The sequence below is a fragment of the Schistocerca piceifrons genome, chromosome 2, assembly GCF_021461385.2.
Source record: "Schistocerca piceifrons isolate TAMUIC-IGC-003096 chromosome 2, iqSchPice1.1, whole genome shotgun sequence".
Classification (NCBI taxonomy): Eukaryota; Metazoa; Arthropoda; class Insecta; order Orthoptera; family Acrididae; genus Schistocerca; species Schistocerca piceifrons.
In genome coordinates this window covers 293,775,757-293,800,835 of record NC_060139.1, presented here as the reverse complement: position 1 = coordinate 293,800,835, position 25,079 = coordinate 293,775,757, and the positions used below count along the sequence as shown (strand labels likewise).

The following is a 25,079-nucleotide window of genomic DNA, read 5'->3' as shown; positions in this document are numbered from 1 at the left end:
ATCAGTTATTTTGTTCCCCAAATAGCAAAACTCCTTTACTACTTTAAGTGTCTCATTTCCTAATCTAATTCCCTCAGCATCACCCAACTTAATTCGACTACATTCCATTATCCTCGTTTTGCTTTTGTTGATGTTCATCGTATACCCTCCTTTCAAGACACTGTCCATTCCGTTCAGCTCCTCTTCCAAGTCCTTTGCTGTCTCTGATAGAATTACAATGTCATCGGCAAACCACAAAGTTTTTATTTCTTCTCCATGTGTTTTAAAACCTACTCCAAACTTTTCTTTTGTTTCCTTTATTGCTTGCTCAATATACAGATTGAATAACATCGGGGATAGGCTACAACCCTGTCTCACTCCTTCCCAACAACTGCTTCCATTTCATACCCCTCGACTCTTATAACTGCCATCTGGTTTCTGTACAAATTGTAAATAGCCTTTCGCTCCCTGTATTTTACCCCTGCCACCTTCAGAATTTGAAAGAGAGTAATCCAATCAACATTGTTAAAAGCTTTCTCTAAGTCTACAAATGCTAGAAACGTAGGTTTGCCTTTCCTTAATCTTTCTTCTAAGATAAGTCGTAGGGTCAGTATTGCCTCACGTGTGCCAACATTTCTACGGAATCCAAACTGATCTTCCCCGAGGTCGGCTTCTATCAGTTTTTCCATTCGCCTGTAAAGAATTCACGTTAGTATTTTGCAGCTGTGACTTATTAAACTGATAGTTCGGTAATTTTCACATTTGTCAACACCTGCTTTCTTTGGGATTGGAATTATTACATTCTTCTTGAAGTCTGAGGGTATTTCGCCTGTCTCATACATCTTGCTCACCAGGTGGTAGAGATTTGTCAGGATTGGCTCTCCCAAGGCTGTCAGTAGTTCTAATGGAATGTTGTCTACTCTGGGGGCCTTGTTTCGACTCAGGTCTTTCAGTGCTCTGTCAGACTCTTCACGCAGTATCATATCTCCCATTTCATCTTCATCTACATCCTCTTGCATAATATTGTCCTCAAGTACATCGCCCTTGTATAGATCCTCTATATACTCCTTCCACCTTTCTGCTTTCCCTTCTTTGCTTAGAGCTGGGTTTCCATCTGAGCTCTTGATATTCATGCAAGTGGTTCTCCTTTCTCCAAAGGTCTCTTTAATTTTCCTGTAGGCAGTATCTATCTTACCCCTAGTGAGATAAGCCTCTACATCCTTACATTTGTCCTCTAGCCATCCCTGCTTAGCCATTTTGCACTTCCTGTCGATCTCATTTTTGAGACGTTTGTATTCCTTTTTGCCTGCTTGATTTACTGCACGTTTATATTTTCTCCTTTCATCAATTAAATTCAATATTTCTTCTGTTACCCAAGTGTTTCTACTAGCCCTCGTCTTTTTACCTATTTGATACTCTGCTGCCTTCACTATTTCATCCCTCAAAGCTACCCATTCTTCTTCTACTGTATTTCTTTCCCCCATTCCTGTCAATTGTTCCCTTATGCTCTCCCTGAAACTTTGTACAACCTCTGGTTCTTTCAGTTTATCCAGGTCCTATCTCCTTAAATTCCCACCTTTTTGCAGTTTCTTCAGTTTTAATCTACAGTTCATAACCAATAGATTGTGGTCAGGGTCCACATCTGCCCCTGGAAATGTCATACAGTTTAAAACCTGGTTCCTAAATCTCTGTCTTACCATTATATAATCTATCTGATACCTTTTAGTACCTCCAGGGTTTTTCCATGTATACAACCTTCTTTCATGATTCTTGAACCAAGTGTTAGCTATGATTAAGTCATGCTCTGTGCAAAATTCTACCAGGCAGCTTCCTCTTTCATTTCTTAGCCCCAATCCATATTCACCTATTATGTTTCCTTCTCTCCCTTTTCCTATTCTCGAATTCCAGTCACCCATGACTATTAAATTTTTGTCTCCCTTCACTATCTGAATAATTTCTTTTATCTCAGCATACATTTCATCAATTTCTTCGTCATCTGCAGAGCTAGTTGGCATTTAAACTTGTACTACTGTAGTAGGCATGGGCTTCGTGTCTATCTTGGCTACAATAATGCGTTCACTATGCTGTTTGTAGTAGCTTACCCATACTCCTATTTTTTTTATTCATTTTAAACCTACTCCAGCATTACCCCTATTTGATTTTGTATTTATAACCCTGTATTCACCTGACCAAAAGTCTTGTTCCTCCTGCCACCGAAGTTCACTAATTCCCACTATATCTAACTTAAACCTATCCATTTCCCTTTTTCAATTTCTAACCTACCTGCCCAATTAAGGGATCTGACATTCCACGCTCCGATCTGTAGAACGCCAGTTTTCTTCTCCTGATAACGACGTCCTCCTAAGTAGTCAGCGCCCGGAGATCCGAATGGGGGACTATTTTACCTCCGGAATATTTTACCAAAGAGGATGCCATCATCATTTAATCATACAGTAAAGCTGCACGCCCTCGGGAAAAATTACGGCTGTAGTTTCCCCTTGCTTTCAGCCGTTCGCAGTACCAGAACAGCAAGGCCATTTTAGTTAGTGTCACAAAGCCAGATCAGTCAATCATCCAGGCTGTTGCCCCTGCAACTACTGAAAAGGCTGCTGTCCCTCCTCAGGAGCCACACATTTGTCTGGCCTCTCAACAGATACCCCTCCATTGTGGTTACATCTACGGTACGGCTACCTGTATCATTGAGACACGCAAGCCTCCCCACCAACGGCAATGTCCATGGTTCATGGTGTTGTGAAAGGAAAGGAAACTGAGATAACAATCAAAGATGTTTTATCTGTGCCTGATCTTAATTATAATTTGCTGTCAGTTAGAATATTGGAAATGAATGGTTTTAGTATCACATTTGTAAAAACTCAAGGTTTCTATTAAAAAGGAAAAAGAAATCATTGTCATCGCAAATAGGAATAAATCTCAGCTAAAGGTTTTAATTTTTTTGCAACATAAAGCCTTGTCAGTTACTTCAGCTGAAACTAATGTGAAAGTGTGGCACTGCCGATTAGGCCATTTGAGTTACGATAGCATTAAATTCCTGCAGTCACAAGTTGTTGGTATGGAACTGGACACTTCCACATTCCCCACAGAACAATGCTCAGATTGTGTCAAAGGAAAACAATCATACTAGGAAAAGTGGCACCAGATCTCCTGAGTTGATCAACAGTTACCTGTGTGGCCCAATTTCAACAGTCATTCGAAACTATGAAGTATGTGTTCACGTTCATTGATGGCTTTACAGATTTCACAGTGGCCTACGCACTGGAATCAAAGTTGGAGGTAACTCACTATCTGAAGATGTTTCATGCCATGACTACAGCTCATTTCATGTTGAAGATCAGCAGAGTGCGATGTGACAATGGTCATGACTAAATGTTGAATGAGTTAAAGCAGTTTTTTGCAGAACAAAGAATACAGTTTGAGTTTACAATCAGATATACTCCTCAGCAGAAAGGTGCCTCAGAGTGAATGAACGGAGCTCTGATTGAGAAAGCTCGCTGTTTGATATTTCTATGTAAATTAAGTAAGACGTTCTGGTCAGAAACTGTTTGTACTGCTGTAGATCTTGTTGTGGGTTGGCAGGAGAGCCAACGCCGTGTTATTAGAGGAAGCCGAAAGGCACGCGTTTTAGCTCAGGCAGGCTGGCGTGAGGTCTGGAACAGGACAAGGAAATTAGAATTTAGAAAAACGGACGTAGCTGGTGGAATACTTAACTTTAATCCATTAATGGTGAACGTCGCTCTTGACTGTACATTATTCACAATATTAATAGTAACTGAACATGGCGCCTTGCTAGGTCGTAGCAAATGTAGCTGAAGGCTATGCTAGCTATCGTCTCGGCAAATGAGAGCGTATTTTGTCAGGGAACCATCGCTAGCAAAGTCGGTTGTACAACTGGGGCGAGTGCTAGGAAGTCTCTCTAGACCTGCCGTGTGGCGGCGCTCGGTCTGCAATCACTGATAGTGGCGACACGCGAGTCCGACGTATACTAACGGACCGCGGTCGATTTAAAGGCTACCACCTAGCAAGTGTGGTGTCTGGCGGTGACACCACATTCCTCCCCCGCAAATCGGCGCACGGTTGTGGCATAAGGCTTCCGTCCGCCGTGGGGAGGACCCCATGTTGACGTATGCGACGAGGTGGGGAGCCTAACAACAGGCGAGGCTGTGCCACCCACACCCTGCCATTCGGACCGCGGGGAGCTAGGAAACGCCTGAAAACCTGCTCCAGGGTGCACGCCAGCATGCGGTGTATGCGCCCGCAGAGTTACAGGAGGGGCCGGAGGGTCGACCTCCATCGAGCCGGGGCACCCGACGGCCGAAGACGACATATGGTCCGGAGCGGGCAATAGTTCCGTCGGAGGACAACTGGTCACGGGAAGCGATCGGCGGCGCGTGACCCAGGGGGGCGCCCGGCGGTTGCAGTGACGCGTCCACTGCGGGCGTCGCCGGCGGGAGAACAGGCGGCGGCGGCGGCGGCGGCGGCGGCGCGTCGCCATGGGGCAAAATGGAAGGCAGCGTCGGTAACACCTGGGGCTGAGGCGAGCCAGTAGATGGGTCCCCAGGGCGCCGACCGGACGGCACCGTCGTTGAAAGCATACGGGGAGCGGCAGATCCCGTGCGACGACAGAGGCGCAGCTGATTGAGATGCCGACACACCTCACCAGAGGCCCCCGAAACCAGATACATAGCGCGGCCGAGGCAGCGAAGAATGCGCCCTTCGAGCCAACGCCGTGAACCTCGATAGTGGCGGTAGTAGACAACGTCGCCTGGAGCAAAAGCAGGTAGCTGCCGCTGCACAGGAACCTGATGCGGCGGATGCAACAAAGACATCAAGGTTCGATGAGGACGACCGTGAAGCAACTCAGCCGGCGAGCGACCATCTCGGGGCTGAGAGCGATACAAGGACAGGAAGAGCAATAATGCGTCCTCCCGAGAATGCGACTCTTTCAACTTCAACATTTGTGACTTGAAAGTCCTGACCAATCGTTCAGCGGCACCGTTTGACAGTGGCGAAAACGGCGCGGACGTCAGATGTTGAATACCATTGGCCTTGCAGAATGACTGAAATTCTGCGGACACGAATTGTGGGCCATTGTCGGAAACAATAGTCTGTGGAAGACCCTCAGTGCAAAAGATAGCGGATAACGCTTGGATGGTGGCAGATGACGTCGTGGAAGGCATCCGGACAACAAAAGGAAAATTACTGAATGAATCTACCACAACCAACCATCGAGCGTTCCAGAATGGACCAGCAAAATCGATGTGTAAGCGTTGCCAAGGGGAAGTGGCTTTCGGCCATGCAAAGAATTTCCGCGGCGCTGCGGATTGTTGTTCGGCACACGCCATGGAAGAAGAGCACATATTCGTAATCGCGGCATCGATTCCGAACCAAGTACGATGATGACGAGCAAGTTGTTTCGTTCTCACTATACCCCAATGTCCTTGGTGGAGAAGCTGTAAGACAGAGGACTGTAACGAACGTGGTACCACGACACTGGACTGATCATTATCTGAACGCAACAGCAAAACACCATGTCGTACAAAAAGTCTCTAATGGTGAGCAAAAAATCGGCGAACCAACGGATCCCCGATCCGTGACTTTGACAAGGGCCATTGCGTAGCAACAAAACGCAGAACGGTAGCAAGGTCAGGGTCGGCAGCTATGGCTGTAGCTACACGACGAAATCAATCGGAAACGATTCGACCACGTCATCGGTTTCCGAATCAATGAACAAGCAAGCAAGTTCGGAGGAATCGAATGCTCTGTCCTCAGCAACAGGCAAACAGGACAACGCATCGGCGTTTCCGTGCTTAGCAGTGGACCGATACAAGCGGTACTGCGAGAGGAAAATAGACCAGCGAATGAATTTCTGCGCTGTACGTGGAGGTACAGGCTTGGTCGGATGAAAAAGCGATGTCAAAGGTTTGTGGTCTGTGATGATGGTAAATTGACGACCATACAAGAAATCATGAAACTTTGTAACACCAAATACGAGAGCCAATGCTTCTTTCTCGATCTGTGAATAATTTCGTTGCGCAGACGAGAGCAATTTGGACGCAAAGGCAATAGGGCGATCGTGCGATCCATCTTTGTGCGAAAGCACAGCAGCGATCCCGAAATCCGATGCATCTACCATCAACAAAAGGGGTTTCTGGGGATCGAAGGGCGTAAGGCAAGTATTGGAAAGCAACGCCGATTTCAACTGGCGAAAGGCGCGTTCACATTCCGTCGTCCAGACTAACGGAACATCTTTACGGCGTAAGCGATGAAGCGGAGCTGAAATGGAAGAGGCGTGGCGCACATACTTGTTACAGTAATTTATTTTTCCCAGCACACTCTGTAGCCGCTTCAAATTCTGCGGCGAAGGCAAGTCTTGTACGGCACGGAGGTGCTCGGGACTGGGATGTATGCCTTGGGCATTGAGTACATGTCCCAGGTAGGGTAAGTCACGAGCAAAAAACACACGTTTGTCCTTCCGCAAGCGAAGACCATTTTGTCGCAAGACCTGAAATAACGTTCTGAGATTGGCTAAATGTTCTTCTTCCGTCTTCCCGGAGATCACAATATCGTCCAGATAGTTTGCTGCAGTAGGGACCGACGCACAAACGGTTTGTAGATATTGCTGAAACAATGCAGGGGCGGATGCACACCCGAATGGCAGTCGTTTGAATCGATACAAACCAAGATGAGTGTTAACCACCAAAACGCGCTGGGATTCTTCGTCCCCCTCGTATTTGCAAATACGCATCTGCTAGGTCCAACTTCGAAAAATATTTACCCGGGCACAGTTTGTCAAAAAGATCTTCCGGGCGGGGTAGAGGAAAAGTTGCAGTCACTAGTTGGGGATTCACTGTTGCCTTGAAGTCCACACAAAGTCGCAATTTTCCGGAAGGTTTTGACAAAATGGCTAAGGGTGATGCCCAGAGAGAAGCCTGCACACGTTCAATTACACCTTGTGATTCCAAATCGTGTAATGTTTTTGCGACCTCATCACGCAATGCGTGGGGAACATTGCGCGCTCTGAAAAATTTCGGTTGCGCGTTTACTTTCAGTTCCAAATGTGCTGTATAGTTCTTAGCGCAACCAAGGACCCGGTGCAAAAATGTCTGCAAATTCATCACATAGACGAGAAACACTGTCGGAAGGCACAGTCTGGTTCACTGATAGGACCTGATTTACTATAGACAAGTTAAACAACTGAAATAAATCGAAACCAAACAAGTTCACTGCAGAAGAAGAACGAAGGACGTAAAATGACACAAGTTTTGTTTGTCCCTTGTATGTTGCAAGAAGGCTGCACTGTCCTAACACAGGGATCTGAATAGGTAGTTAACATAACAGTTGTGGCACACAACGGAGGTGTGCCCAGCAGTTTGTAAGTGTCTTGATTGATCAGTGGAACTGCAGCCCCGGTATCGAGCTGGAATGGTATCACTTTGCCGTTAATGTCCAAGTCCACAAAAAGTTTATTGCCCTGCTGACGACAAGAGCGACTGTCTTGTGCAGCATGAACTGACACTGGTACAAAATCACTTGCGACTTGATGGGAGTTCCTGCGATGTCGACGCACACTGTTTGTGGGACGAACACAGTCACTGTTAGAGAGAGTGGCACTGGGTGGAGTGGCATGAACTATATGAATTTCCATGAGCGAAGTGTTGCGAGCCTGAGTATCCTTGGTTCGATTCCGATTCCGGCGCGAAGCAAAGGGCCTGGAATGGTTTTGAGCTTCCGATCTGAGCTTTTTCTGGCAAACACTTTGAACTGTCCTTTTTTATTACAGTAAAAGCAAATAGCTTGGCGTGACGGGCAATTCTCACGCGAATGTCTAGTAGCACACTGCAGGCATGATTTTAGCTCTGCATTTGCTTGCCGGCGCGGTACACGTGGCTGAGAGCCTGGTAGCAGCGGCGCGGCCGGGCGCGAGGACTGTTTACTGTTCCGTGCAGCTCGCCCGGCGGGCCGGTTAACCTGACACACGGGTGGCGAAGTTTCAAATGATTCCTGAGCAAAGTCAAGTGTGTCCTGCCAATCCAATATGTCCATCACTTGTTGAAGGGAGGGATTGACTAGTTTCAAAATCTGTTCCCTTATACTAACATCAGAAATGTTCTGTGCAATTGCATCACGTTCCATAGTATCTGAATAGGGGAGTCCACATTGACACTCAAAAGCACAATCCCTAGTAAGGTCGTGCAAGGTTCCAACCCACTCCCGATTAGTCTGACCTGCCGTACGTTTTGTACGAAAGAAGGTATACCGTTTGGCAACTACATTGACTGATTCTTTGAAATATGCATCTAATGCAGACAAAATTTGTTCGTAGGACAGAGTTGCTACGTCGCGTCGGGGAAATAATTTGACTATCACACGGTACATGGTCACCCTGATGGAAGATAACAAAAAAGGCTGCCGCTCGTTACCTTGAATTCTGTAGGCGGCAAGATGGAATCCAAATTGGCATGACCACTCCGTCCAGCTTTCCAGTGCAGCATCAAAAGGACGAAAAGTTGTTGCAACTGCGTGTTGTGCCTGCATTAGCGGTGGAGCAGCGGCTGCCGCACCGTTTTGCAGCGCACGTTGACCCTCGACGAGCTGTCCAAGGGCATCCAGTAAGGCCGCGTCTGCTGATTCTGTAAGCGATAAAATTCGGACGGTACATCTGGAGATGGTGGCGAAGCCATTACACAAGTAAATCAGGGCAGTATAGTTACGCAAGCGGTATTGTCTCGTCGCCATGTTGTGGGTTGGCAGGAGAGCCAACACTGTGTTATTAGAGGAAGCCGAAAGGCACGCGTTTTAGCTCAGGCAGGCTGGCGTGAGGTCTGGAACAGGACAAGGAAATTAGAATTTAGAAAAACGGATGTAGCTGGTGGAATACTTAACTTTAATCCATTAATGGTGAACGTTGCTCTTGCATCCTCCTACAGGCCAACCGCAAATTAGAACAGCATGCCACCCTCCACCTCAAAACCCTATCCAATCTCCTGGTTTCCCACATCCAGAAAGGCAACTCACTCACCCTTCGCAACCTTTCCAGCAAACCTCAACCTCCTCTCATTGCCCACAGACCCAGTCTCTCCCATCTACTCAATCTCCCACTTCCAGCTCCACTCCCCACAAAACCTCAAAATTCTAATCAACACAATCTGGAACCACAACACCCGAATTCAGTAGTTAACCTTTCCTCCAAACCTCTCTCCCAATCCGAAACCTCTGTCTTATCCAAAGGCCTCACCTTCAGCCCTACTCCCAGATTCAACCAAACAGCCCTCGTCAAAGATTTACTCTCCTACACTCGTACTCTCTGCTGGAAATATCACTTTGCTACGAAGAAAAATGATCCTAATCCTACTCCTAATGATCCAACTCCCCAAGACACTATTCAAATTGAACCCTGCCTGGAACAGTTCCGTCCTCCATCACAGCGGGACCCACTCCTCTTCCTCAAAATCACGCTCTCCAGGAATTTCTGACTTCCAGCCTTGCCTCTCAATCCTCCTTAAAAAACCTTAATCCTACTTCCAACATCACCACTGCTGAAGCCCGGGCTATCCTTGATCTGAAGGCTGACAGATCCATCGTCATTCTTCCGGCGGACAAGGGTTCCATGACCGTGGTACTTGATCGTCGGGAGTATGGGGCTGAGGGACTGCGTCAGCTTTCAGACAACACAACAGCTTCAAGGAAGCCTCAGAACCTTAGGCCCCCTACAAAACCTTTCACCTGACTCCATCAACCTCCTGACCCCACCGACACACCGCACCCCTACCTTCTACCTTCTTCCTAAAATTCACAAACCCAATCATCCCGGCCGCCCCATTGTAGCTGGTTACCAAGCCCCCACAGAACGTATCTCTGCCTACGCAGATCAACACCTTCAACCCATTACATGCAGTCTCCCATCCTTCATCAAAGACACCAACCACTTTCTCGAACGCCTGGAATCCTTACCCAGTCTGTTACACACGGAAACCATACTTGTAACCATTGATGCCACTTCCTTATACACAAATATTCCGCATGTCCAGGGCCTCACTGCGATGGAGCACTTCCTTTCACGCCGATCACCCGCCACCCTACCTAAAACCTCTTTCCTCATTACCTTAGGCAGCTTCATCCTGACCCACAACTTCTTCACTTTTGAAGGCCAGACATACCAACAATTTAAGGGAACAGCCATGGGTACCAGTATGGCCCCCTCGTTCGCCAACCTATTTATGGGTCGCTTAGAGGAAGCCTTCTTGGTTACCCAGGCCTGCCAACCCAAAGTTTGGTACAGATTTATTGATGACATCTTCATGATCTGGACTCACAGTGAAGAAGAACTCCAGAATTTCCTCTCCAACCTCAACTCCTTTGGTTCCATCAGATTCACCTGGTCCTACTCCAAATCCCATGCCACTTTCCTTGACGTTGACCTCCATCTGTCCAATGGCCAGCTTCACACGTCCGTCCACATCAAACCCACGAACAAGCAACAGTACCTCCATTATGACAGCTGCCACCCATTCCACATCAAACGGTCACTTCCCTACAGCCTAGGTCTTTGTGGCAAACGAATCTGCTCCAGTCCGGAATCCCTGAACCATTACACCAACAACCTGAAAACAGCTTTCGCATCCCGCAACTACCCTCCCGACCTGGTACAGAAGCAAATAACCAGAGCCACTTCCTCATCCCCTCAAACCCAGAACCTCCCACAGAAGAACCCCAAAAGTGGCCCACTTGTGACAGGATACTTTCTGGGACTGGATCAGACTCTGAATGTGGCTCCCCAGCAGGGATACGAATTCCTCAAATCCTGCCGTGAAATGAGATCCATCCTTCATGAAACCCTCCCCACTCCACCAGAGTATCTTTCCACCGTCCACCTAACCTTCATAACCTCTTAGTTCATCCCTATGAAATCCCCAAACCACCTTCCCTACCCTCTGGCTCCTACCCTTGTAACCGCCCCCGGTGTAAAACCTGTCCCATGCACCCTCCCACCACCACCTACTCCAGTTCTGTAACCCGGAAGGTGTACATGATCAAAGGCAGAGCAATTTGTGAAAGCACCCACGTGATTTACCAACTGACCTGCCTACACTGTGAAGCTTTCTATGTGGGAATGATCAGCAACAAACTGTCCATTCGCATGAATGGACACAGGCAGACAGTGTTTGTTGGTAATGAGGATCACCCTGTGGCTAAACATGCCTTGGTGCATGGCCAGCACATCATGGCACAGTGTTACACCATCCAGGTTATCTGGATACTTCCCTCTAACACCAACCTGTCAGAACTCCGGAGATGGGAACTTGCCCTTCAGTATATCCTCTCTTCTCGTTACCCACCAGGCCTCAACCTCTGCTAATTTCAAGTTGCCGCCGCTCATACCTCACCTGTCATTCAACACATCTTTGCCTCTGTACTTCCACCTCGACTGACATCTCTGCCCAAACTCTTTGCCTTTACAAATGTCTGCTTGTGTCTGTGTATGTGCGGATGGATATGTGTGTGTGCGCGAGTGTATACCTGTCCTTTTTTCCCCATAAGGTAAGTCTTTCCGCTCCCGGGATTGGAATGACTCCTTACCCTCTCCCTTAAAACCCACATCCTTTCATCTTTCCCTCTCCTTCCCTCTTTCCTGATGAAGCAATCGTTGGTTGCGAAAGCTTGAATTTTGTGTGTATGTTTGTGTGTCTATCAACCTGCCAGCGCTTTCCTTTGTTTTATATATATATATAAAATGTGTGTGTGTGTGTGTTTGTGTGTAAGTAAAGACTGTGGCCGAAAGCTATGAGTGTCTTTTAATTGTGCCTGTCTGCAACTTGACATGTTTTCTCTACGGTAATAGCAATCTGTCTTTTCCTACATTGTTGATATTCCTAGCTAGATTTTACATTGTTTAAAACTATTACTACAATGACTACCATTACTGCTGTCTCTACAGTGGCTCTATGCACATTGCTGGACTGCATTGCAATGCATACATTGAAAATGTGTCAACTTTTTTTCAACACTGTCATAGATGCAGGTGTGTTAACTACAGCATCTATTGATCATTTGTCTGACCGATCATAAGAGTGTGGAATGAGTCTGTTTTCAGTTATTAAAAAAATAGGTTTATTCACATTTACGTGCTGCTATCAACAACAGCAAAAAATGTTTCCATTTATTAACAGCAATGCTCATAATCATATTTTTTGCACAAGTTTATTTAAAAAAAAAAAAAATTTTTGCATTTAGTTTTTGACATTAACCTTACTATCTGGCATTTTAATCACTGGGCAACTCACTGAAGATTTCGTTGTGGTATAATTCATCCATTTTTAAGCTGAAGCTAGCTTTATAGAAGATTTATGGAAGTATTTTTGTTACTTATTGTAATTACATATTGGTAATGTACAAGTATTTTAAACCTGAGAATTATGTACAATACATTTCATAACCACATATGTGTTACACAAGTGTAGTTAAAATTTCAAGCTCACTGAAACAGAATCTACAAGTTGACCACGACCAAGAATTACTTGTCATTCCTACAACACCATTTGGCAGTCTGGATCTATATTTCTTTATTGGTCTTGAAAATCATGATTTCATATGTAGTTTTCACAAACAAAATAGGACAAGTCAGGTTTCATGTAGTAAATACAATTATATATATTACAATTTTGAAAAATAATTGTATATTGGTAACATGTTTATAAAAAAAGTAAGACAATTGAAAGAATAGTATGGTAAGAATATTTCATCAATTATACTAATTTTTGTGGTATTCCAAAATCCCGGAAACAGAATACAGGCAATAGTTCCTTTTATGTCTGTGACCGCAAGGAGAGAACACTTATTGGTGTGCCACTGGTAATGATCAACGTAGTTTATTAAGTCAGTAAACATGGAACATGAGTAATAGGAATATAAAGAGCCACCACTTGATGATAAGAACAAAATAGTCACCTCTGGATAGCAAAAAACAAGGTTACACTGTATCCACAAGTAAGATAGTTCAGTCAGAGTCTAGATTAGTTCTCTGAAGTTGGATTGACTAGTAGCATTTATAATTGCTGAGTCCCATGGTGTAGGGGTTTGTGGTGAGCAATGGCAGCACCTGGTGACAGCTGAGCAGGTCAGGGATGTCAGCCAGGCAGCTTACAGCGAGGTCATGGTTTGCGTGTTAGCAATGGCTACACAGTGACAAAATAGCAGCTCAAAGGGCATAAGATGCTAGACTAATGAGCCTGTGGATGGTGGCAAGCAAAGAACACTTAGGGCAATAGCAAGGAAACTATGAAGTGTGCTACTGGTGAAGTCCTTTGTGGCTGTGAATGGCGTTGCTGCTGGTTTGGCTGCTTGGAAAGATGGAACCTGCAGAACAAGTGGATGGCTGTGGGCCACATGGCTGTCTAAGTACATGCCCAGCAGAAGCAAACACGGACAGTTTCTGGGTGGCATATGCCCTTTGTGGTGCCACCTGGAGTGACACTGGCACTATAGTACCATGCGGTGCTTTCCATAAGTTGGTTGGTAAATATGCTTATGTTTACATTGCAAGTATGAAGTCTCATGTTTATTTTCCAGCAGCTGAGTTGTGGTGAGGCCACAGCAGAAGGGTGTATAGATATGTGACATGGTACAGCCAAATGGTGCAGGAGTACCACACTGGGATCCTGCAATTCTCCTTCAGTTTTGCTTCAAATTTATGTAAATTTGATATCTGTTTAAAATGGGATGTCTTGTTGTTGTACTAGTGCCCCATTAGTGTAATAACGCCAAATAATCACACATAGTTTTAAAATTTACAGAATTAATTTGAAAGAGCATTCAGTAAGTATGTGCACTTCAAAAATTAAACACATGCTATGATTATAATATCAATGAGTCACAGTTGGAATTGGTCAGCCCACACAAATATCTGGATGTAACAATTTGTAGGAATATGGAATGGAATATCCATGTAGTCTCAGTCATAGGTGAAGCAGGTGGCAGACTGTGATTCGTGGATAGACTACTACGGAAATGCAGTCAGTCTACAAAGGAGACAGCATACAATGCGCTTGTGTACCCACTCCTAGAATGTTGTTGAAGTGCATGGGACCATACCAAACAGGACTAACAGTATATATTGAATGGCTACAGGAAGGGCAGTATGAATGGTCACAGGTTTGTGAGTGTCACAAATATAATGAAAGAACTGATTGGACAGATGTTTTAAGTCAGACACAAACTACCCAAGAAAATCTACTTAGAATGTTTCTAGAATCAAGTTTAAGTGATTAATCTAGGAATTAATTACAACTGCATATGTGTCTTTCCAATAGGGATTGCTAAGAGAAGACTGGAATAATCACAGAACACAGAGAGGCATTCAAGCAACTGTTCTTCCCACAGTCCATATGGAAATAAAACATGAGAAACACCTAATAACTGGTACAGTCAGACATACCCCTTGCCATGCACTTCACAGTGGTTTGCAGAGCACAGAAGTACGTGTAGAAGTTTCTTCCATCTTTTGTTGCAGCTGGTTAAACACTGTTGACAATACTTCAATAAACAATACACATTTTTCCAGTGTAGCCAACACATGCCCAGTGGGATCTAGTGTTTCTGTTGGCCAAAAAAGCTGGCAATGATATTGCATGGCACTGGGTAATATGGGTGTTTGTGCACTGGACCTGCTGGAAGTGCATATCTTCTCGACATTGTAGAAACAGCAATAGAATTGGATGCACAATAGTCTCCACGCACTCTACACTGGTAGAATGGGATGTATCCTCTGCCATGCACCTCATAGTGGTTTGCCAAGTATAGATGTCTATGTACATTGTTTGGTGTTCTGTCAACAAATACCAGAGGTATATATACAAAATACTTTTTGTTGATGATGGTGTCGAGTGGTGGCTTAAACCTGTAACGAGTTGCCAATTAAGAAATAAATATTCGATGGTGCTCACATTTGATGAACAAAACTACCCAATAAATCAAACAATAAACAACCTGTGATGGGTTTATGGCTTGAATTTTAACTGTGTAAACAGTGCAACACATTTTCTTCTGCAGTACACTGTTACAACCACTTTCACTCATGGGTTGTAGTATGTCAGATCAAACAAGAGGTATGGTTTGGGAGCAAGGGGTGACTCGTGCTGAAGCATACAGAGGAATACAGGCAAGTGTGTCATTGACTTTATTACACTGAAGGTAAACAGCCAGCCTTGCACTGAACTTGGTGATGGCATCGCACAGTGAATGCTTGGGTCAGCCTACACGAATGTCCGAATCTGCAGCATCGGCATCTGGTTGCTGATGTAGAGGTCCTACTCATGCCATAGCTAAGTGGCCACTGTGCATGTTAACTGTGCCCATGGCCCAGAACACGGCTGACTGCTTCCTCAAGTGTGACTTGTGGACCCTGTGTAGAGCACCAAAGGGAAGCAGCCAACTGCCGTCATTGTAGTGAGCCTTAGCTGCTCTGGTCATCCGCCCAGGGCAGCTCGTTCAGTGTCCACCAACAGCTCTGCACCTAGGAGGCTGTAAATTCGAGCCCTGGCGCAGCCCCTGTGGGCGGCAGCATGCAGTCCACCAGTCGATGCTACCCAGAGAGTGGAGGCTAGCAGCCCTCTTGCCCCTCTGCCAAGGTGCGACTCACCCTGCTACAGCAGTAACTCATCTGAGCAGCGGGCCAGCCTATATCCATCACTAGAAAGTCATTGTGGTTTACCTGCAACTTAATCAATCATCATTCTCTCTGGTCCTAGATGCGACAAAATGGTGGCACGACTGCCTGCTTTGAGCCTCTGGGCTCCCTTATTTATATATCTTTTCCCTATGCCTCTGATGTAGTTCCTCTGGAGGGGAAAAGTGGAGGGCTCTTTGATAATTACAACATCAGCTTTCCTCAGCCCACTGCGACCCCTACTTACAGGACACTAGGTGCTGTTGTAACTGCAATGCATGGGTCCTTCCCAGCACATTTGTGCCCTGTGCTGCCTTGATTACTTCAAATTCATATATAGTGTCCACTGGGCCATGCCTTCTAGTCTGTGAGTGGTGCTGTAAACCTGCCTCACAGAATTGTAAGCAAAATATCACCCGCGCCTGCCATCCGATGTGCTGATTGGTCCCTCATCTACTGCCTTCCAGCCATAGCTGTTTGAGATCTACAAGAATTTCCCAAATCCATGCCTGCAGTTATTAGTGGCACAGCATATTCATTGAAACTGTACTGACTTATTGTTAATTGCTATAATCACACAAATTTTGTTTTGATGTACTTCATCTGGTTTGTCATGCTGTCTCACATTTCTTATGATCATTTTTATGATTTTATTTAATTTTGTTTTTTCAATAAGCTGAGTTCTTGGTAGTACACTTAGCAACACACTTCTGTTTACAATTTACAGACTGTTAAGTTGTTTGAATATATGCATTGTTCCTTACATATTTTTTTGCTTTCTTTTGCACCTACAACATATTTCTTTGGTCCAAAAACACCACTTATGTATGGACAATCTTTTTTTTCAGATTTTCCTTCTCACTTAGAATGGGTATAACAGGATTTATAACAGCATGTAATATGGAGTTCATGATGTGGTACATGGAAGCACAAGAAACATTCTCTCACAACTATGAATATCTGTACTGTGGATATTCTGCCACTGCTTCAGTCACACAGTTTCTGTTAAATAGGTCAGTATGACATTTAATGTTTCCCTCACTAAACAAGCCACTAAGATGTTTTGAGTATAAATAAATTTGGCCCTGATTTCCAAAAACAAGAGTAAACAGAAAAAAATTGTTTTCTCATAACCTTACAGAAGTTTGTTGTATTAATAACATCTCATCTGTATAGTTGTACCCTGTCCCTAGAGCATTACCATAGGGTAATATTAAGATATTGCTTTCTAGGAAGATAGCTATTATTCTGCATTATTCTGATGGTTGATACTGGATTTCCTGTCTCCTTTGTATGGGTTCCTTGAGTTATCTCTCAGCATGAATGAGCTCTTGAAAATGTTGAAATGAACAATCTCATAGTCAGTAAGAGCAAAGAACATTGAAGTTAGTAGCTGAATAGCGTTACAACAACTAGCAAATAGTTGAGCATAGCCTCTGAAAAGAGAGAGGGAGAGAGAGAGAGAGAGAGAGAGAGAGAGAGAAATGAATAGTGATTTAATCATCTCATAAATGTTCATTAATCATCAAATTAGCATACATGAGAGACATCACAAATCAATAATTCATTTTAATTAGGTAAAATTATAGCTAATGAAATGAAGCAGTATTCTAAAATTAATATTTTTTCCTCATGTTATATTTAAACAACAATGCTAATGATCATTGACAGACATCCTGCTTGAATTATCAGCTCATCCTTATCAGCTGAGTGGTAACCTTTCTGTATTAGGGTATCATCTAGCTTTTATTTAGTGGATCTAACTTCACATTCCAAATACTCTTGTCTTTTAGCCTGTTGGAGATTTTCATTCCCATATGTTGAGGAGTCGGGGCATATAATGACAATGCGTGAACAGGAGCCATAAAATGATCTTTATTCTGTATAATATATTGTAACTGTAATTCTGCTTTCTTGGTTCATAAATCATTTGTTGCACAAGAGGTACAGAATGAATGATCAAAATTATTTTTTGTGAATAATTATGGTATGCTGTTTAAAAAGATGGCTATATCATGGATGTATAGGGAGGGGATTTTTAAAATTTCCAGGTTTTTAGATAAAGGCTATTTGGATGGGCACCACACATTTCTGATAATTTGTTCCTGGGACTCCAGTATACATGATGTGTTACTACAACTTTCCCAGAAAACAATGTCATACTTGATTATTGTTTCAAAATAGCTGCAGTATGCAGTTTTGCAAATGTTCTAATCAGTGGCTCTGAATAATATTTGCATTGCAAATGCACAGCAGGACAATGTCCCTAATAGGTTATCAGTATTGGTATTCCAATTTAAATTTTATCTAGGAGGTGATGGAGAGAGATAATTGATGCAATGCTCCTGATTTGGTAGCTGGTAAGCAACACTTGTCTTCTGTGATGAATGTTACTAGAATTAATTTTTGCTTTAATTTTGGCTGCATGATGTCATAATGTAGATACATGTGCAGATAAGTTCGTGTACTCTCTCTGGCTATGACATAGTGGAACAGGGTAAACACTACTGTTCAAATAGGGTACTGAGGAAGAGAACTGAAGCTGGAGAGGATGCTGAAAGTGAGTCTGACGACGAGACAGGGGACGGACGTTGGCAACTGCTCAGGAGAGAAGTGACCGGCCACCAGCGGTGGTGGTGGCTGTGGGAGGCTGGCACCCTGCTGCTTGGTGTCGAGCAGCTGGCAGCTCAGCTTCAGCCAGTGTGGGTGCTGCCACCACTGCTGGGAACCCTGCAGGGGGCTGGCTATGCCCTGTCCTCAGGTGGAACAGTTGGGGGTGTGAGGACGAGCTACGGTATCGGCTACGGGTGCGGCTGCCTGGTTGCGGGTTTCATTGTCCAGAAGTGGGGAGCAGCTGTACTGTTCCAGGTGCTCAGCCTGGGAACCTCAGCATGTGCAGCAGTTGCAGCCATCATTAGGGGGTAAGTCTCAACTTATTTTGCTGCTTAGTTTCTGCAGCACTACTTACAGCAATTAGGAACGGCATTAACTTCAGTTCTGTTGCTGAAGAGAAGGCAGAGTGCTTCCACTTGGTATCTACCCCTGATAGTAAAATTTTGATTAGTAGACAGACTTGCCAACTTTGATGTAAGTTTTTCCTCTTGGTGACATTCCCTGACTTGAAAATATATAGCAAGTTAATGAGTACAAGAGCAGAACCAAACCCTGAATTTCCCTTTTGTGCTCAGCGACCCCTCAATTTAAATATCAAGTGTGCCTCGCAGTTAAGGACAAAGCTTGAAGCTATAAAATGTAAATTTTCATATGCAGAATGGTTAAAATTACTAAAATTCTCCAGTTTAATACATTCAGCCAATAAATACAGAGATGAAAGGTAAGGGGTGGCTCTAAGTCACACAATACCATACACTTTTAATATTCCAGGACAAGACTTCAGTTTTCAGGTTTGAACCACAGTTTGCAGATAGTCATTCTTAAACATAAATTATTTTTGTAGGAACTATAGATTAATAACTCTGATCTTTACCAGGGCAAAATTTGTTACTCATTAGCTTTTTTCCATGGCCATTCATCCGATGTTACTTTCAAGGCTCTGTGTTATTTATCTGTTTGTATAACTTCCCATATCTGCACATTAGATGTCAAACCAGTACACATGACATGTCATATCATATAGTGTGGTTACTTGCTGAATGAATTTATATACTTATTTTTGCATTGAAGATGTAATGTCATGAGTTGATCCTCAGCAACTTTTGAGTGAAACGGCTTCTAAAGTGCATGCCAGATGAAATAACCTGGAAAAGATGAACACAGTGAGTGAAAGGTAAGTATACATTTCTTTTATATGCTGATTTAAAAGAACAGCCTAGAAATAAAATTTCGTGCAGCACATTTGGAAGAGAAACCTCCATTTCACTCACAAAAAAGGTAGCATAGTTATGTAACTCTCCGTGTCCTACTCTTGAAGCGATGAATCAGGATTAACATCAAAGCCTAGCCTCGTGAAATCATCATGAATTTTTTTAAAAAAGGGAGACACTATACATCAGCCAAGTAAATGTTTGAAATGCTAATTAAATGGTCATTTCCTGTTTTAACATATGTTGTACATCATCTTGCTCGATATTTGTGTAACACTGTAATAGTTTAAAACCATAAGCGCACAGATCTATCGTTTTGGTTTGGATTCTGAGGGGTATCCCCCCCCCCCCTCCGCCCCCCCCCCCCCCCAAATAAAACCAGCTGTCATCCCCACTTTTGATGAAATACAGATGCCTAAGATTTTAATAACAGTGACAGTAAAGTACATAAAATGATTTAATATAATAACAATTTGTTGAAATCTGTGAGAATTTGTCAGGAAGACTATTGGGAGCATCACTTGGTGACATTCATTGAATGAAACAAGCTGTGACATAATAAATGTACCTTTATACAGCTGCAGCAGTTCTTATTAACATTAATGAAATACCGGTACATCAATATAGCATAGCTTCCAAGAAATTGCGATTCAGTGAAATATATCATTTAAATATCATCTATCTAAAAATTCTTGGAGTACTGGTATCAAGCAAATAATGTAAACGTTTTCTTAATTTTATAACTTGATAATTTATGTGATAGAACATTGATGTGTGAAGTCTTTCTGTCATTTGTGTCTTAGTGGAGTGTCTTTCCCCTTCTGTCTTGCCTTAGTCAACCAACTGTGTTTTGCTGATCCAGCCTGTGGACTCAGAAACCATGTCATATCTGTTGTTTCTAGCAGGTATGGTCAGGCTTGTAAGTCTGTGCCATTTCTTGGTTGAAATGTTTACTGCAGCCCATTGGGCTGCAAACGAACGCACACGAGTTCCCCTCAGGGAAGAGATCCTAAGCTAAACTAAGCTTGTGATTTCTTTTAAATTTTCTTGCCATTTTCAAGACTTTTGGTTCTCCTTGTCTTTTGTTCTTCAAAAGTTGGCTGAACATAATGTGTCACTTGGACCTTAATCTGGCCCTATTAACAAGACATACACAATAATGATACAAAGCACAAAAAATGTTTCTGGAGCACTGAACTTTCTACTACCATTTGCTAAACAAATCCACAAGAGAAATTGTGGGGTTAGCAGCATATGTGAGGAAGAAATTATTCTGTTTTGTGGGCATCTTCTAACAAAGTGTTGCATATTTGTGCTGATCTGATAGTCTTCTGGTTCAGTAGCTATTACAGTCAGTGACAAAAAGCGAATAACAAATAAGAATATAATTCATAATCATGAACAGACCGATGATAACATTTTGTCTGACTAGAACATGCTGGACAAAGCATGAAGCAGAAATCCACAGGCACATGAACGTACTGCACTCCCAGACCAGAGTTCTGCACTCATACACCATAAAGGTCACTGTTTGAAACCGACATCTCAGTCACATGATGGATGGCTGGAATAAAGCCATATACTCTGTCATTCTGCATGATGCAAAATGGAGCTAACTGTTACAGGTGTTTCTAATTTTTAGCTGAAATGAAGCACTGATTTTGACATCTGAGTGTCTTCTTGTATTAGTAATGCATACAATATCTGCTATAGCACTGCAGTTAACGTAATTTCTGCAAAAATCTTAACATTTATTATTTTAACAGTCAGCCAGATGAAAGTTCAATAAACAGATTTTGATGCTTTGTACTGACAGTTCTATGTATACTTTTCACAAAGACCATAATTACATTTTCTTCCAATGAATGCCCCTTTTTGCTACTCTGTGTATCATGTAGTTCATTCTTCCACAAAACTGGAAGACAAAATGTCAGTTCGATAGAATGCATTTTGTTTTCAAATGATTACTCCAGAAACATGAGAGGAAAAAAAACTATGCTATGATATTATAGGAAATGACATAATATTTTATCAATGAAGTTCTATTTTTACACAAAATGAGTATTCAGATTTTAGGATATTTACGATATCCACTCCATATACTGAAACAATATCAACCTACTATGGAGCAAAAGCTGTAAATTATGTAATATATTTTAGAGAATGAAAGTGTTACCTAACGAAGTGTGAATCATAAGTGCATTTCTAGTGTCTATAAAACTGACTTCTTGGCCTGGAGCCAGGAAGTTCAGCACATTTCTTAGGTGGTAAAAATGCACAACAAAAAAATCAACAAAGAGTTGCTCATAAAGAAGACAATATTTGTGATACAGTGAAAAAACAGTTATGTTATGTTAAACAAGCTTTCTGCATTCTGAAATTGACAAAAAATTACTGCTAAAATTTAAAAGTATATTCATTGAAGTGTTGTTTTCAGTATCCTATGAAAGCTCCAATAGTAGCTGCTCTTATTCAACAACACTATTCATAGGGTTTCTTGTAGATTTTCTACAAACTTCTGATAAATGGCATTTCAGATGGTATGAACCTGGATTTTTCAGTAACTGAAACTTATGCATAACTATTTTCTTAACTGTCATATTGACAAAAGTATAAATAAGATCTTGAACTTCATTTTCCGATCCAGGTAGCACTTCTTTCATACTTCTATGAATTGGTGGTTTTCGCATTTTTCTTGGAGTGTTACACGCACAGGAAAATGAAAAATAGGTGCACAGCATCTGGTTTCAGTTTTCCTTTGATGAAAAACATTTGAGCGTCAAAACATTGAGGCCAAAACGTTTGAGGCATAGCTTTATGTACCACTCCATCTTCAGGCCATGAGTGGCCTACCGGGACCATCCGACCTCCGTGTCATCCTCAGTGGAGGTTGCGAATAGGAGGTGCGTGGGGTCAGCACACCCCTCTCCCAGTCGTTACGATGGTATTCTTGACCGAAGACGCTACTATTCAGTCAAGTAGCTCCTCAATTGGCATCACGAGGCTGAGTGCACCCTTATGTGGTAACTTTGAAAGAAAGAATTTTGCATTAAACGAAGGTACAAATATTCCTTCGAAGACAATCAGAGAGAAAAAGTTACCTGTTTTTAGATTACATAAAAGGTAGTTTTGCAGTTCATAAAAGTGGAAAAAGTACCATGCAATTAGTATTTTATAAATACCCTCACTGCGATTTTACTGCAAGGTAAAACCTTTTTCGTTATCTGATGTTACACCATCTAATATTTTACTTGTCTGTTTGTTGCTGGAAAACTCACTTCCGGTTGTGCAATCATACTGATAAGGACTTCCTGTACAGCTTTCCCTGTTGTTTTATAAATAGCTTATTGCATAATCGCCCCCCTCTCCGCAACACAGACCTAGTATTACTTGTCTGTTTGTTGCTGGAAAACTCACTTCCGGTTGTGCAATCATACTGATAAGGATTTCCTGTACAGCTTTCCCTGTTGTTTTATATATAGCTTATTACATAATCGCCCCCTCTCCGCAACACAGACCCAGTGTGCTCCCTGCCGCCGTTGGATAAGCAGCTGCAGCAGCAAGTCGTATACTCCTACTCCTAGCTCACTCATTTGTTACATAGTTTAATTCTTAATTTCTTTGCGTGTTTTTGGTACTTGCATTGTTTAATTCATAAATTTCGGGCGTATTATAGTATTTGAGAGTTGTAGCATCGCGTTTTAGTACCTGAATAGTGTAAATTCGCGTAGTCGTTTGTCTTCTGTTTTTGTTTTGAACGCCCAGTGTCGGTTGGTCACAGTCAGTGTGCTCCCTGCCGCCGTTGGATAAGCAGCTGCAGCAGCAAGTCGTATACTCCTAGCTCACTCATTTGTTACATAGTTTAATTCTTAATTTCTTTGCGTGTTTTTGGTACTTGCATTGTTTAATTCATAAATTTCGGGCGTATTATAGTATTTGAGAGTTGTAGCATCGCGTTTTAGTACCTGAATAGTGTAAATTCGCGTAGTCGTTTGTCTTCTGTTTTTGTTTTGAACGCTCAGTGTCGGTTGGTCACAGTCAGTGTGCTCCCTGCCGCCGTTGGATAAGCAGCTGCAGCAGCAAGTCGTATACTCCTAGCTCACTCATTTGTTACATAGTTTAATTCTTAATTTCTTTGCGAGTTTTTGGTACTTGCATTGTTTAATTCATAAATTTCGGGCGTATTATAGTATTTGAGAGTTGTAGCATCGCGTTTTAGTACCTGAATAGAGTAAAATCGCGTAGTCTCCTTCCGCTGCCGAGCAGTGTGTCAGCAGTGCGCAAGTAGCAGCATTACTGCATTTACTAGGCAATCTTGTATTTTAATAACCGTTTAAATTTTTTCGATTTGTTTGCGCTCTCTGTAGATTAGTTCAGACGTTCATTGCAAAACAGTTTTTAGCATGGATAGGGACTGCAACTGCTGTGTTCGGATGCAGGCTGAGTTGGCATCCCTTCGCTCCCAGCTTCAGGCAGTGTTGGCTTCGGTCACACAGCTTGAGGCTGTTGCCAATGGGCATCACTGTGGGGGTCCGGATGGGGGTTTGTTGGGGACGGCGAGCTCGTCCCACGCATCCCCCGACCGGACTACGATGGCCTTGGGCAAGTACAGAAAGGGCAACAGCCTCAACGGGTGCGGGGCAAAGTCAGGACATGCGGGGACCAAGCAGCAATCGGTATTGTAATTGTCAACTGTCGAAGCTGCGTTGGTAAAGTACCAGAACTTCAAGTGCTGATAGAAAGCACCGAAGCTGAAATCGTTATAGGTACAGAAAGCTGGCTTAAGCCAGAGATAAATTATGCCGAAATTTTTACAAAGGTACAGACGGTATTTAGAACGGATAGATTGCATGCAACCAGTGGTGGAGTGTTCGTCGCTGTTAGTAGTAGTTTATCCTGTAGTGAAGTAGAAGTGGATAGTTCCTGTGAATTATTATGGGTGGAGGTTACACTCAACAACCGAGCTAGGTTAATAATTGGCTCCTTTTACCGACCTCCCGACTCAGCAGCATTAGTGGCAGAACAACTGAGAGAAAATTTGGAATACATTTCACATAAATTTTCTCAGCATGTTATAGTCTTAGGTGGAGATTTCAATTTACCAGATATAGACTGGGACACTCAGATGTTTAGGACAGAGCATCGAGTGACATTATACTGAGTGCACTATCCGAAAATTACCTCGAGCAATTAAACAGAGAACCGACTTGTGGAGATAACATCTTGGACCTACTGATAACAAACAGACCCGAACTTTTCGACTCTTTAAGTGCAGAACAGGGAATCAGTGATCATAAGGCCGTTGCAGCATCCCTGAATATGGAAGTTAATAGGAATATAAAAAAAGGGAGGAAGGTTTATCTGTTTAGCAAGAGTAATAGAAGGCAGATTTCAGACTACCTAACAGATCAAAACGAAAATTTCTGTTCCGACACTGACAATGTTGAGTGTTTATGGAAAAAGTTCAAGGCAATCGTAAAATGCGTTTTAGACAGGTACGTGCCGAGTAAAACTGTGAGGGACGGGAAAAACCCACCGTGGTACAACAACAAAGTTAGGAAACTACTGAGAAAGCAAAGAGACCTTCACTCCAAGTT

The 25,079-nt window shown here is 43.1% G+C and overlaps 1 protein-coding gene across 1 annotated transcript in view; it reads left to right on the top strand.

The window, feature by feature from the left end:
• LOC124774937 overlaps nt 1-25,079 on the top strand; it is a 553,705-nt gene that overhangs the window by 43,063 nt on the left and 485,563 nt on the right. The window contains exons 2-3 of the mRNA XM_047249628.1: nt 16,507-16,671; nt 18,178-18,579. Coding sequence (XP_047105584.1) covers nt 16,507-16,671; nt 18,178-18,579 — 567 coding nt within the window. The remainder of the gene's footprint in view (nt 1-16,506; nt 16,672-18,177; nt 18,580-25,079) is intronic.